This window comes from Mobula hypostoma, chromosome 2 (assembly GCF_963921235.1).
Source record: "Mobula hypostoma chromosome 2, sMobHyp1.1, whole genome shotgun sequence".
In the NCBI taxonomy this organism is placed as follows: Eukaryota; Metazoa; Chordata; class Chondrichthyes; order Myliobatiformes; family Myliobatidae; genus Mobula; species Mobula hypostoma.
In genome coordinates, this window is record NC_086098.1 from 144,631,542 (window position 1) to 144,646,803 (window position 15,262).

General features: G+C 42.5%; 1 protein-coding gene across 1 annotated transcript; it reads right to left on the reverse strand.

The window, feature by feature from the left end:
* Positions 1–390: 390 nt before the first annotated feature.
* Positions 391–10,152, reverse strand: LOC134342551 (zinc finger protein 239-like). Its single transcript, XM_063040837.1, has 2 exons — positions 7,784–10,152; positions 391–6,080 (listed from the first exon to the last, which is right to left on the reverse strand). The coding sequence occupies exon 1, from the start codon at positions 8,659–8,661 to the stop codon at positions 7,840–7,842; it is 822 nt and encodes a 273-aa protein (XP_062896907.1). The 5' UTR covers positions 8,662–10,152; the 3' UTR covers positions 391–6,080; positions 7,784–7,839.
* Between the last annotated feature and the right edge of the window lie 5,110 nt (positions 10,153–15,262).

Sequence of the window (15,262 nt, forward strand, 5' to 3'; positions counted from 1 at the left end):
TTTTCCTTTTTTTTTTGACAAAGCTCCCCCAGCTCTCAGGATGAGGGAACTGAAAATCACCCCTTGCTGGGACCTGTCCCCATCTTGGAAAAGTTGTTCCATCCTCAAGTCTCTCAAATCAGGGCTGCAAAATCCAACTCCAATTCAGCAACCTTCCATTTTTGTCTTTCAGCTTACTCAAGAACACCAATGGATTATGATCTATATAAACCACAAGTGGTTTCTGAGCTGTACCAACATATACATCAAAATGTTGCAAAGCCAAAATAAGTGATAATTCCTCCTATGGTGGAATAATTTCTTTGATTATTGAATTTCTTTGAAAAGTAAGCTACAGGATGGTCAATATTATCATAATCATCCATTTGTAGTAACACTGCTCCTGCAGTTTCATCAATATCTACAGCTATGGAAAATGGCATTACAAAGTCAGGTGACCTGAGCACAGATTGGTGACATAAGATGGCTTTCAATTTATCAAATGACTCCTGACAAGGCTCTGTCCAAACAAATTTTCACCCTTCTTCAGGAGGTTAGTCAATGGGAGGGAAATATCAGCAAAGTTCTTGCAGAACTTGCGATAATAGCTGACCATTCTCAGAAATCTTCTAAGACCCCTTTTGCCAGTTAGAATGGGAACCTCAGAAATTGCCTGAACAGGAGCCAACCTGCCTTGACCTACAACATAACCAAGACAGGTCACAGGAACATGGCCAAATTCACTCTTAGCTAAGTTAACTGTAAGGTTGGCTTTCGAGAGCCTTTCAAACAGCTTTTCCACTACAGAGATATGGGCTTCCCAGGTGTCATTCCCTGTAACCAAATCATCAATATAGGCATCTGTGTGTTCCAACCCTTGAATTACAGAATTAATAATTCTCTGGAATGTTCCTGGAGCATTTTTCATTCCAAATGGCAGATCATTATATTCATACAAATCAGAAGGCATTACAAATGCAGAACTTTTTCTGCCTCTATCTGTTAATGGAACACACCAATATTGTTTTAACAGATCGTTGTTTTTTTTTATAAAAGAAACTTAGCTTTACACAATCATGCGCTCCAGGGATTGGATAAGCATCTGTTTTCGTTATAGCATTCACCTTTGTGTAATCAGTGCAAAACCTGATACTACCATCTGGTTTAGGTACCATGACACAAGATGAACTCCAATCCGAAGAGAATGTCTTTATAATATCATTTTCTAACATATACTCAATTTCTTGTTCAGCAAGTCTATATTTTTCAATATTCATGCGATACAGATGCTATTTTATAGGTCTGGCATCACCAACTTCTACATGATGTGAGGCTACTGTTTTTCTTTTTGGAACATCAGGGAACAAATCCCTAAATTTCATGATCAACTGCATCATTTGCTGCTGGGGTTGTAAATGAGCCAGTTTCTCATCAATATTTTCCAAAATAGTCAAATTTGTCAATCTGGCTGAAATAATGTTTGGTTTAAAATAGGCCTCGGATGGATCAGCTAGTAAATTCCCAGAGAGGTCAGATGCATTGTTATTAACAACAGTCACAGCTGCTGTCTGTTTCTCATGTTACAACTTAAGCATGTTTACGTAACAAAGCTGCGTTGGCTTTCGTCTATCTGGTGTTTTGACTACATTGTCCACATCATTAACTTCAGACACAATTTCACAGGGACCATGAAACTTAGCTTGTGGAGGGTTTGTCTGCACAAGGAACAAAACAAGCACTGTATCTCACGGCTTTAATGACCTCATTTGGGCTTCCTTATCATATCAAGTTTTCATTTTTTCCTGGGCTGATTTAAAAATTTCCCTTGCTAAATTAGAAACCCTTTGCAATCTGTCCTTAAATTTTAAAACATAATGCAGCAAATTAATATGCAGGTCATTGTTAATCCACTGCTCTTTTAATAATGCCAAAGGGCCTCAGACCTGGTGCCCAAACACTAGTTCAAAGGGGCTAAAGCCTATGGACTCTTGCACTGACTCCCTTACTGCAAATAGAAGCAAATGAACTCCCTCATCTCAATCCTTCTCATTTTCGATACAGAATATCCTAATCATGGTCTGGGGGGTAGAATGGAATCTTTCTAAGGCCCCTTGGGATTCTGGATGGTACACAGATGATGTAATTTGTTTTGCTCCCAGTTCGTAAACTACCTGCTGGAGTAATCCTGACATAAAATTACTTCCTTGATCAGACTGGATTTCTTTAGGCAAACCAGATAGGATGAAAAACTTTATGAGAGCCTTCGACACTATTTGAGCTTTTCTCTTCCTGAGGGGCATCGCTTCGGAAATCTAGATGCTGTACACATGATGGTTAGCAAATACTGATAGCCAGCTCTAGTCTTGAGCAATGGGCCAACACAATCCACAATAACTTTAGAAAAGGGTTCACCAAATGCAGGAATAGGCTGCAGTGGGGCCACTGGGGTGACCTGATTAGGTTTACCCACAACCTGACAAATGTGACAAGTTCAGCAAAATGTCGCAACATCCTTCCTCAAACCAGGCCAGAAGAATTGTTTAAATACCTTACCCACAGTTTTATTCACACCAAGATGGCTCCCCAAGGGCATACTATGGGCCAAAGTTAAAATTTCATTCCTATAGACTTTAGCAACTACAACCTAGTGAACAATTGCCCATTCCTCACTTGCAGGAATATCAGGTGGTCTCCACTTCCTCATTAACACTCCATTCTTAATATAATATCCTACTGCCACTTTCTCAATCTCCTCACCTGAGAGAGCTTTTACTCTCAAGGCTGCAATCTCAGGGTCTCTGCTCTGTTCTGCTATAAACTCCTTCCTCGACAGAGATAAATCTTTATAATCAGACCTAATACAAGGATCTTGATCAAACAATGAAGGCAGGAAAGTCACTGACAAGTCATCAAAACCTGTGTCCCAATTTGGACTATCATGGGTAGAAGGACCATGCTGCACAGAACAATGCATTGGCAAGCTTCTTGGCCATAGCGCAGGAGGGAGAAATGCTACAATCCATCTTTGGATCCTCAGTGATTGGCTTAGTCGTCAGCTGCACTGCAGGGACAACTTTATCATCTGCTAGGTCATTCCCTAACAACAAAGAAACACCCTTCACTGGTAAACTAGGTTGTAATCCTATCTTAACAGGTCCCGAAACTAACTCTGACTTCAAAATTACCTTGTGCAGAGGTACAGAAACAATGTCATCCCCAATGCCTTGAATAAGATTTACCTCACCAGTGGCAGTCTCATCACGAAACCCTAGAACATTGTCTAACAAGAGTGACTGTGAAGCCCCAGTATCTCGAAGAATTTTCACTGGTACCGGGGTTGACCCTTCATTTATTGAAACAAATCCCTCTGACACAAAAGGAATTATTTTTTTTCTAACTAGGCCATACATCTCAGCCCCTGACAGAGCTTCATCAGAATGTCCAGATAACTGTGGGTTTATAGGTGCTTCAAAGCATTGAACACAGGCATCTGGATCTGCCTCCTTTTCCTTCTTCTTCTTTAGGAGGAAACAGTTAGCCATAACATGACCAGGTTTCCTACAATAGTGACAAGTAGGACCAGAATGTTTCTCCCTTAATTGCTTCCCTTCATCCTTACCTTTGTCACTAGACCCAGATTTGATTTCTTTTTTTACCCTGATTATCCATGCTATTTTTTTGGAAGGTCTTACTCGGGGTAAACTTAAACTCGTGGGTTACAGCAAACTCATCTGCTAACTTAGCAGACTCTTGCAAAGTGGCAGCATCCTTCTCATCTAAATACGTCTTTATGTCATTATGGATGCACCTCTTAAACTCTTCAATTAAAACCAAGTCTTTTAATTTGTTGAAATCACCATCCACATTTTTAGATGTGCACCATCGTTCAAAACACACAGACTTCTCATAAGCAAGTTCCACATGAGTCTGGTTCACAGATTTCCTCAAATTTCTAAACCTTTGCCTATAAGCTTCCGGAACCAGTTCATGGGCTTTAAGCACAGCCTGTTTTACTGTCTCATAATCAGCTGCATCTTCAACTGATAGGGCAGAATAAGCCTGCTGAGCCTTACCTTTAATTACACTCTGCAACAGGAGAGGCCAACCATCTTTTAGCCACCAAAGTCTCTGAGCAACTTTCTCAAAATGCTTAAAGTATTTATCAACCTCAGCCTCATCAAATGGAGGGACCAATTTAACTTCCCGACGGGTAACAAACCTATCACCAGAGTCAAATGTTGGACCCACGAGATGTAGCCTCTCTCGCTCAAAACTCCTATTTTTTCTGCTTCTGCAGCTTCAAACTGCCTTTGTCTGTCTCTGTCCTCAGCCTCCAATCTAAGTTTCTCCAGCTCGAACTTTAATTGTTCCAGCCATAAATGGAGCTCAGGGTTATCTTATTTACTTTCAGGAAAACAATTCTAACACCCTCTCTTCAAACACATTCATAGATACATAGTGCTCAGCTATTCTCCTCTGAATCTCTGCCTTTCTCATAGCCAGTTTTACTGCAGCAAGTTCCAGCTTTTTAGCAATGACCAACACGTCTTTCTTTCTGGCTTCCTCTGATGCCTCAGAGGTTGGTGATGCCAGAAATCCATCAATATCCATTGCTGCTGGTTTCCACACACAAGTCAATCAAAAGGGAAATAACCAATCAGATTAATAATCAATCAATCAATAAGCTCCAATTTTGTTCAAATTGCGGTCAAGCCCCCAATCTTATGTTACGTACCAGCAGCAATAGATCATAAATTGAGTCCGGTTTTGATGTTAAACCACTATGTGTATTAACATCAACTCAAACATATAGAAAATTAAACAAACTACTTTCTTAAACAGAAGTTAACAGTGTTATGTGCCTATACCTCCCAGAGGTATAGCTTATGAACACTTCTTAACAAATCATACTCAGTCTGATTCAAGCACAGTCTGAGAATGGCAATTTAGAAAGTTCCAGTAATCCACAAGGTAGGTGACAGGAGAAATTTGTAAATTCACAATGCAACGAAGAGGTGATCACAAAGTCTTCAAAAGGGTCCACGCTGGGTAAACGAAGTAACAGTCGCCGAAGATCTTATCCATCGAGTCATTCCGAAACCCACATAGAGATATCACATGGTGACAGTCACAGACTATCTCTTAGCACAAGTTGTTACAACATAACATACCTGAAACCATGTAAGGGTTAACAAAAGTGGTTGCCACAAAATATTCCAACGAATCCACATATGGATCATATGAAGTGACAGTCCCCTCTCCAAAATGCAGAGTGTGCTGCTGATTAACCCAATCTTTCGGTCATGGTTAAGTATCAGACTTCACCCTTTTTGGTAGCGAGCTGTTCCCTGATTGTTTGCATTCCGCTGTCTTGACTCTCGCACTTTCCTTTGAAATGAAAGACTCCAGCAATCTGTCCACACGTCTTTTTCTACTGACATCATACGTCATAAAGCGACGCTCACAGAAAACGACACTATGGACATGTCACACTGGAGAGTTGTCACACTGGAGAGTTATCACCAGTATGCATTTGGAGCTCCAGACTCTTACAATTTCCCTCATCAGTTGAACGAATGGATTTCCATTCAATTGGGTCAAGGTCACCGGACCTACTTTGGTCACCTTATTACTGGCTCTAGTCCAGGGCTACAACCAATGTTGTTCCATGGTTTCTGCACCCCATCTTTGTGCATTTGTGCCTTTCAACTCTGACTGGTCCAACCTAGTTCAACGAGGTGACCCAGACACGTTATTACAGATTGCTTCTTTGGTAGGTCTGGCACTTTATGTAATAAATAGCTACTTGTCTGAGAATGATCTCGGGTTCAGCAGGTCATCATTTGAAACTCCTTATGTCCACATTCAATTGCTGTGATTAGATTATCCCCGAGCAAGTATCAGTTCAGAGTTCACAAAATGGGGGGAAACAAAGACATATGGATTGTCTGCTACTTCTGTTCTGATTCATCTGAATCCACTGATCTGTAGATTGTTGTTCTTTTTGTCTACTTCCACTGTCCTTGATTCATTCAAATCCAATAATTTGTAGACTGTAGTCCCTTCTGGCCAACAAGGATATTCTTCCCCAGGCAAGAGATCTGAGAGAGAAACATGTTACGAGAATACACATAAAATTAAGATGTTTGCTGGCCTGGGCTAGCATCAGTGGCATCAGCAGTTGGTCTGCCACCTGCCCTCAGGGGAAGGAGAGATAAGGAACAATGGAGCAGCGTCTGGAGATGTGTAATGAAGGGATGTGGGAGAGAGAGCTGTCTGGAGCGGCTCCCCCCTTTGAACCCTGAACTGTTTGAAGTGATGGACAGGCGATACCCCAGCAGGGGGATAAAAAGGGACAGGTTCGCTAAGACAGACACACACGCCACCCGAGGTAACGAGACCCTGGAAGCGGTGCGCCTCTCACGAGTGGGTGAGAAGCCTCAGACAACGACAAGGGTGGAAAGGTACGATCAGCGGGAACCCGGTGTGTGTCCGCCCTTGCCTGGGTGCCGGGTTCACTGCAGAGGATCGACCGCATCTGGAGGAGGGGTCACAGTCGGTGACCTCAGGTGACATCACCAAGGACCCGCCCAAAAGTTGCTTGGGAGCCATCCCGCTGGTCTGTGAGTGAAGCCGTTCTGAATGATCAGTTGTTCCTGTTCTCTCTGTCTCTCTTCCCCCACCTTGTCCATCGCCATGGCAACGATTACTGTGAACTGAACTACTAACTGGACTGAACTTTGAGTCATTTTGAAATTGGTCATTTACCCCTAGACAACGATAGAGCTTGATTGATGCTGTTATCTTAATTCTGTGCACATGTGCGTTTATCATCGCTGAACTGTTGCATTTATTATCCTTTCGATTAATGTGTTGCTTGTTTCTTTAATAAAACTTTCTTAGTTCTAGTACTCCAGACTCCAACTGAGTGATCCATTTCTGCTGGTTTGGCAACCCAGTTACGGGGTACGTAACAAACATAACTGCAGTCAGCTTTTCTTCCTCTTCAGTCTGTAGAAAGTCACGCGGGAAATTCAAGGGAAACCTCTTTACCCACAGTGGAGACTGTCCGGAACCCATCACCAAAGAGAACTTCAGAGGTGAACAGCAGGATGGATTTAAAATGATTCTCATGGAACAGAAATACTGGAAGGGTTGAGCTCAGTGGTCCCCAACCTCCGGGCCATGGACCAATATCGGGCTGCGAAGCATACAGGGGTACGGCGGTAGCCGGAACGCACCCAGCACACCTTTAAGAAAAAAACCGAAATATACAAGCTAATTAATTAGGGGCTGCCTGGCACGTAAATGACGGCCCAGGTCAGAAGTGAATGCCGATTTCACTTGCTCTACGCAATCGCACCTAATTAATTAGCTTGTTTATTTTGGCTTTTTTCTTAAAGATGTGTTGGGTGCGTTCCAGCTACCGCTGCACCCCTGTATGCTTCGTGACCCGGTATCGTTCTGTGGCCCAGAGGCTGGGGACCACTGGTCTAGCTGGACTGAGTTGACTCCCTACTGCACATGGGGTGAGTTGTAAATTCAGCAACTACCTGAGGCAAAGTTTAAAATAGAACTGATTTATTAATCACAGATCCAGAATATTAATTTGCAGTCCCATTGAAGGTGAACATCAGAAGAAACTCCTCTCATGTCCAGTGGCCAGGGTGTAGAACTGTGTGTGATAAGCATCAGCAATAATTACTGAGTTCAACACCAACAGTGTCTTTTGAATTTGCCTCTGGATTCAGCAACTTTGATGGTTAAATTTCCAGCATGAGATATATTTAAACTCTGTACTCACTGTGAATTTGGTAGTGTCTCTGAAGTTCAGATACCCGACTGAATTGCTTCCTACATTCAGAGCAGGAGAACGGCCTCTCGCCAGTGTGTCTGCAGGCTGGATAACTGAGTGAATTGTTTACCACAGTCTGAGCAGGTGAACGGCTTCTCCGCAGTGTGAACTCGCTGATGTACTTTCAGTTGAGATGATATGAATCCTTTCCCACAATCTGAGCAGTTGAACAACCACTCCCCCGTATGAACCGACTGGTGTGTCAGTAGGTCTGATGACTGACAAAATCCCTTTCCACAGTCTGAGCAGGTGAATGGTTTGTTCACACTGTGAGTTAACTGGTGTCTCTGTAGGTGGGATGACCGAGCAAACCCTTTCCCACACACGGAACACGTGAATGGCCTCTCTCCAGAGTGAACTCGCTGGTGTCTGTAGAGGTGAGATGAACAAGTGAATCGCTTCCCACAGTCTGAGCAGGTGAATAGCCTCTCCCCAGTGTGAACTCGCTGATGTAGTTTCAGATCATAGAACCGAATGAATCCTTTCCCACAATTTGAGCAGGTGCACGACTGCTCCCCAGTGTGAACTGACTGATGTGCCTGCAGGTGAGATGCACGACTGAATCGCTTCCCAGTCTGAGCAGGTGAATGGTTTCTCCCCAGTGTGAACTCGCTGATGTCTATGTAAGTTGGATGAGAAAGTGAATCCCTTTCCACAGTCTGAGCAGGTAAACAGCCTCTCCCCAGTGTGAACTCGCTCATGTGATGATTTGAATCCTTTCCCACAGTCTGAGCAGGTGGTTTCTTATTAGTGTGAACTCGTTGGTGTAGCTTCAGTTGAGATGACCGTGGAAATCCCTTCCCACAGTCTGAGCAAGTAAACGGCATCTCCCCAGATGACTGAATGGATTCCTTCCCACCTTCTAAGGTGAAGAGCCTTTCCCCAAGGTTAACTGATCAGTGAGTCAGTTGGTCAGATAACTGAGTGAATCCCTTCCACATGACAGAATGAGAATGATATCTCCCTTCTGTCAATACATTAAGTCAGATGCCTGACATAGTGGCTCCCTTGTACAATTGATGCAGTTGAAGATCTAGTGTTCTCAGCACGTCAGTTCTCATGGATTTCACTGAGTCACAACAGAAAACTTCATCTCAGTCAGAATGGAATGAGATAATTCTTCATTTCCAAGGATCAACAATAAATATATTGATGTTAGAGACGAAATATCTGGGCACTCCTTAAAATCTCTGAAGCATTGGAGGCTGAGGGGAGATTTGATGCATGTTTATAAGATTATGAGAGGCATAGATCGACTGGACAGAGGGTATGTGTTTCCCAGGGTTGAAATGTCAAATACCTGAGAGCATGCATTGACAGTGAGAGTGGGTCGGTTAAGGGGGGGGGGTGGGAGGGGTAAGTTTTTTACTCAGTCATTCATGCCTGGAATGCACTGCCTAGAATGGTGGTAGACACAAATACATTAGAGACTTTTAGGAGAAGTTTGGATGCACATAGATACAAGGAGGATGGAGGGATATGTTGGAGGAATTTTGGGTGACTCTGATCTGTTTTCTAGCTGGTTCAGCACGATAATGTGGGCAGAATGGCCTGTTCCTGTGTAGTACACTTCTATGTGCTAAAGCTGATGGAAGGATTATGTTCTATTTCTCCATACAGCACTAATTGGCAATTTCAGTGACTGGACGATAAGATTCCTCACCGGAGATTAAACAAGAACGATATTTTTGTTCCGAGTCCCTAATTTTTGGAATTCGGTCGCTAGAGCTCGGCAGTGTTTGGGAGACCCATCCACTCATATTCCCTCCGCCTGCGCTTCCAAACACACCTTACGGACTGGTGCGGAAAGCGGTAAAATGTCACCCACGACAGTCTCTTTACCCAGAAATCCCCACGAATAAGATACCCATCTATCCGTCACGCTTCCAGTAATGCGCATGCGCCGCAGTAATGGCGCCTACCACATTGCAGATAGGCAGAAATCTCAGTGGAGCCCGACTAGGGAGATGGGGCTGACAAAGAGGGAGAGGACCGAGACTGTCCCGAATTTGCGAGGCCACCATATTTCCGGAACTCAAAGGAGCTTTCCCTCAGCCGCGGTGCCGACACCAGTACTGACAGATTCCGCCCCGCAGCCCTGCTTCTACCTACTGCCGATCCGCCAGAGCCGTTTTCCGTTGAGCGCATGCGCATTTTTGAGAACTTGCTTCACGCTTCACGCCTGCGCATTTGATCGCCGGGTCGTTGACGGCGACTTGTGTTGAGCGCTACGCTGTTTGGAGCAACAAACACGAAATGTTGGAGAAACTCAGGCCTCGGCCCGAAATATCAACAGGCATCCCCTACCTTGAGAGAAAAAAAACTGACTATCTGCCTTATTTACACACTTAGTAATAATATATACTTCTGCATCATCACCCTGAGCGTCCTACGTTCTCAGGAAAACAATCTGTGACGGAGACGGAGAACACTCGTTCAACGCACTTTGTACACACACACACACACACACACACACACACACACACACACACACACACACACACACACACACACACACACACACACACACACACACCTGTAGTTCTGCTGTCATTCTTAGAAGGTATTGGCTTTATGGTACTTCCCCGCCATATACGGGGAAATGTTCTTTTTCTTTAGTGATGGGATGTGCAAATGTGTATATATTGTTTGTGTACTGTATGTAACATAGTATATGTATATAAACTTCTGTTTATTTTCTATTATGATTGTAACTACATTGTGGTGTGCATCTAGTCTAAATTGTGTGTAGTCCTAATTTAACTTTGTGCATAATTGACAGGGTTTTTCGCTCTCAGAGATCGAGCTGTGATAAGTTCACACTGGACAAATATTATGGAGCTACGTATTGTGTCATGATATCTTTTTGTAAATATTGGCAGTTTTTGCTCATTTTTGTAAGCTTGATTTTTGACACTCCAGCCGTTTTTTCCCTTTGGTCAGAACCCACTCCTTTAACACAGTCGCAGTACATCCAGCTTTCCTTTATAACTCAAGCTCTCCAGTCCTGGTATGAATCTTTTCTGCACCCTCTCCAACTTAATGACATCCTTTCTGTAGCTGGAAGAGTAGAACTGTGTGCAGTATTCCAAGTATGGAATCACCAAGCGTATTATGAGAATGGTTCTGGGATTGAAAGGTTCATCATATGAAAAATGTTTGGTGGCTCTGCGCCTGTACTCACTGGAATTCAGAAGGATGACGGGGAATCTCCTTGAAATCTATTGAATGGTGAAAAGCCCAGAAAAATTTGATGTGGAGAGTACATTTCCTTCAGTGGGGGAGTCTCAGACCAGAGGGCACAGCTCCAGAATAAAGGGTCATCCCTTTCGAAAGAGGAGTAGGAAAAAGAATTTCTTTATTCAGAGAGTAATGAATCTGTGGAATTGGTTGCCACAGGCAGCTGTCGAGACCAGGTCATTGACTATATTAGGCCGGCTGGTGGCGCAGTGGCATCAGTGACAGACTTCAGAGCAAAGGCTCCTGAGTTCGAATTGAAGTTGGGCCACCCTCCCGAGCACACTTTCCATCCATGGAGTGTTGAGCGTCAAGCTAGCCACTCGGCCTCGTAAAAAAAAACAAGGGTTGAGTCAGGAATGTTCATATTGTGACCGGTTTAATCCGAAAGGAGACCAATCCTGACACTACGTGCCAGACAAGAATGGCTGACTGTCTGGTGTGACAAGCTAGGAAGGTAGGAAATTTGGTATATTTAAAGTGGAAGTTGATAGATTCTTAATAAGTGAGGCCATGAAAGGTTATTGGGAGAAGGCAGGAGAATGGAGTTGAGAGAGCAATGAATCACCCATAATGAAATGGCAGAGTAGACTCAATGGGCTGAGTGGTCTAATTCTGCTCCAGATCTTATGGTCTTACAGCCTTAAGGCACACCATTATCCACCCTCCATTCATCTGGCCATAAGATTATATAAATTTCTCTTTTAGGATACATACAAACAATTTCCTTGCTTCTCCACAGCATCCAAGGATAAATTTGATCAAACATTGGTGATTTATTCTCCTTAATGTGGCTTAAAGTTTCCAGTACTCCCTGTTTTGTAATGTCAATATGCGTAAAGACATGATGATTCATTCCCTTAAATCATTAGCTTTCGTCATATTCACTGGAGTAAGTACAAACAAGTATTCATTTAAAATCTCTTCCATCCCCTGAGCCTCCACATGTGGATGACCACACTGATTTTTAAGGGACATGTCTCTCACTTATTAAAGATTAGCTTTCATTATTTGTCAGGTATACATCAAAACATTAAACCATACAGTTAAATGTGTTACTTGCATCAGAAATATGTTGGGGTAGCCCACAAATGTCGCACCACTTCCAGCACTAACATAGCAGACTCACAACTTCGAACCCCAACTCATGCATCTTCGGAAGTGTGAAGAAAGTTCAAAGTGCCTTTATTAAAGTTTAGAGTAACATTTATTATCAGAATACATACACATCACCACATACGATCTTGAGATTCTTTTTTCCTGCAGGGATACTTAGGAAATCTATAGAATAGTCACTGTAAACAGGATCAATGAACAACAAACTGTGCAAATAGAAATAAATAGCAATAAATAATGAGCACGAAATAACAAGATAAAGAGTCCTTAAAGTGAGACCATTGGTTGTGGGAACACCTGAAATGGAATGCGCGTAGTTATCCCCTTTTGTTCAAGAGCCTAATGGTTGAAGGGCGGTAACTGTTCTCGAACCTGATTGTATGAGTCCTGGGGCACTTGTACCTCCCGCCTGATGGCAGCAGCGAGAAAGCTGCATGGCCTGGGTGGTGAGGATCTTTTGATGATGAACACTGCTTTTCTATGGCAACATTTCATGTAGATGTGCTCAATAGTTGGGAGGATTTTGCCCATGATATACTGGCTGAATCCGCTGAGATAGGGCAGGTGACAGAGGTATGTGTTGGGTAGCACTAAGGGTCCAGTGATCACAATACCATTAGTTTCAATATAATTATGGAGAAGGATAGAACTGGACCCAGGGTTGAGATTTTTGGTTGGAGAAAGGTTAACTTTGAGGAGATGCGAAAGGATTTAGAAGGAGTGGATTGGGACAATTTGTTTTATGGGAAGGATGTAATAGAGAAATGGAGGTCATTTAAAGGTGAAATTTTGAGTGTACAGGATCTTTATGTTCTTGTTAGGTGGAAAGGAAAGGTTGAAAGATTGAGAGAGCCATGGTTTTCAAGGGATATTGGAAATGTGGTTCAGAAAAAGAGAGGGATCTACAATAAATATAGGCAGCTTGGAGTTAATGAGGTGCTCAAGGAATATAAATAATGTAAAAAGAATCTTAAGAAAGAAATTAGAAAAGCTAAAAGAAGATACGAGGCTGCTTTGGCAAGTAAGGTGAAAATAAATCCAAAGGGTTTCTACAGTTATATTAATAGCAAAAGGATAGTGAGGGATAAAATCGGTCCCTTAGAGAATCAGAGTGGATGGCTATGTGTGGAGCCAAAAGAGATGGGGGAGATTTTGAACAATTTCTTTTCTTCAGTATTCACTAAGGAGAAGGATATTGAATTGTGTAAGGTAAAGGAAACAAGAAGGGTAGTTATGGAAAGTATGACGATTAAAGAAGAGGAAGTACTGGTGCTTTTAAGGAATATAAAAGTGGATAAGTCTCCAGGTCCGGACAAGATATTCCCTAAGACCTTGAGAGAAGTTAGTGTGGAAATAGCAGGGGCTCTGACAGAAATATTTCAAATGTCATTAGAAACGGGGAGGGTGCCGGAGGATTGGCGTATTGCTCATGTGGTTCCATTCTTTAAAAAGAGTTCTAAGAGTAAACCTAGCAATTATCGGCCTGTGAGTTTGACGTCAGTGGTGGGTAAATTGATGGAAAGTATTCTTAGAGTAGCAGTGGATAACTGTGTGTCAGATTGGAGGACGGTGTGTAGCGGTGTGCCTCAGGGATCTGTACTGGGTCCAGTGTTGTTTGTCATATATATTAATGATCTGGATGATGGGGTGGTAAATTGGATTAGTAAGTATGCAGATGATACTAAGATAGGTGGCGTTGTGGATAATGAAGTAGGTTTTCAAAGCTTGCAGAGAGATTTAGGCCATTTAGAAGAGTGGGCTGAAAGATGGCAGATGGAGTTTAATGCTGAAAAATGTGAGGTGCTACATTTTGGTAGGACTAATCAAAATAGGACATACATTGTAAATGGTAGGGCATTGAAGAATGCAGTAGAAGAGAGGGATCTAGGAATAATGGTGCACAGTTCCCTGAAGGTGGAATCTCATGTGGATAGGGTGGTGAAGAAAGCTTTTGGTATACTGGCCTTTATTAATCATAGCATTGAGTATAGGAGCTGGGATGTAATGTTGAAATTGTATAAGGCATTGGTAAGGCCAAATTTGGAGTACTGTGTACAGTTCTGGTCACCAAATTATAGGAAAGATGTCAATAAAATTGAGAGAGTACAGAGGAGATTTACTAAAACGTTGCCTGGGTTCATCTCCTAAGTTACAGAGAAAGGTTGAACAAGTTAGGTCTTTATTCTTTGGAGTGTAGAAGGTTGAGGGGGGACTTGATGGAGGTGTTTAAAATTATGAGGGGGATTGATAGAGTTGACATGGATAAGCTTTTTCCATTGAGAATGGGGGAGATTCAAACAAGAGGACATCAGTTGAGAGTTAAAGGGCAAAAGTTTAAGGGTAACATGAGGGGGAACTTCTTTACTCAGAGAGTGGTAGCTGTGCGGAACGAGCTTCCAGCAGAAGTGGTTAAGGCAGATTCGATGTTGTTGTTTAAAGTTAAATTGGATAGATATATGGACAGGAAAGGAATGGAGGGTTATGGGCTGAATGCAGGTTGGTGGGACTAGGTGAGAGTAGGAGTTCGGCATGGACTAGAAGGGCTGAGTTGGCCTGTTTCCGTGCTGTAATTGTTATATGGTTGTATATTAAGTGAATACCCTGATGTGTTGGAAGCTGGCAGTAGCAATGCAAATAATGTAGAGTATTCTTTGTATGAATTTAATAAAACGATTAATGATACAAGCCAGACAGCTCTATTGGGATAACAAAATTTTTGAATCGTATTTGGAGTTTAGGCCACCTTCCCTCCTCATGGAAAATGGCAGTAGTTGTGCCTGTTCTAAACCCAGGGAAACCCCTGCTGGATCCTTCTAGTTATAGACCAATATCATTAACATGCCATTTGTGTAGACTTGTGGAACGTATGGTAATAGAGCAGTTGAATTATATTTTGGATGTTACGTACCCCGTAACTGGGTTGCCAAACCAGCAGAAATGGATCACTCAGTTGGAGTCTGGAGTACTAGAACTAAGAAAGTTTTATTAAAGAAACAAGCAACACAGTACTCGAAAGGATAATAAATGCAACAGTTCAGCAATTATAAACACACGTGCACAGAATTAAGATAACAG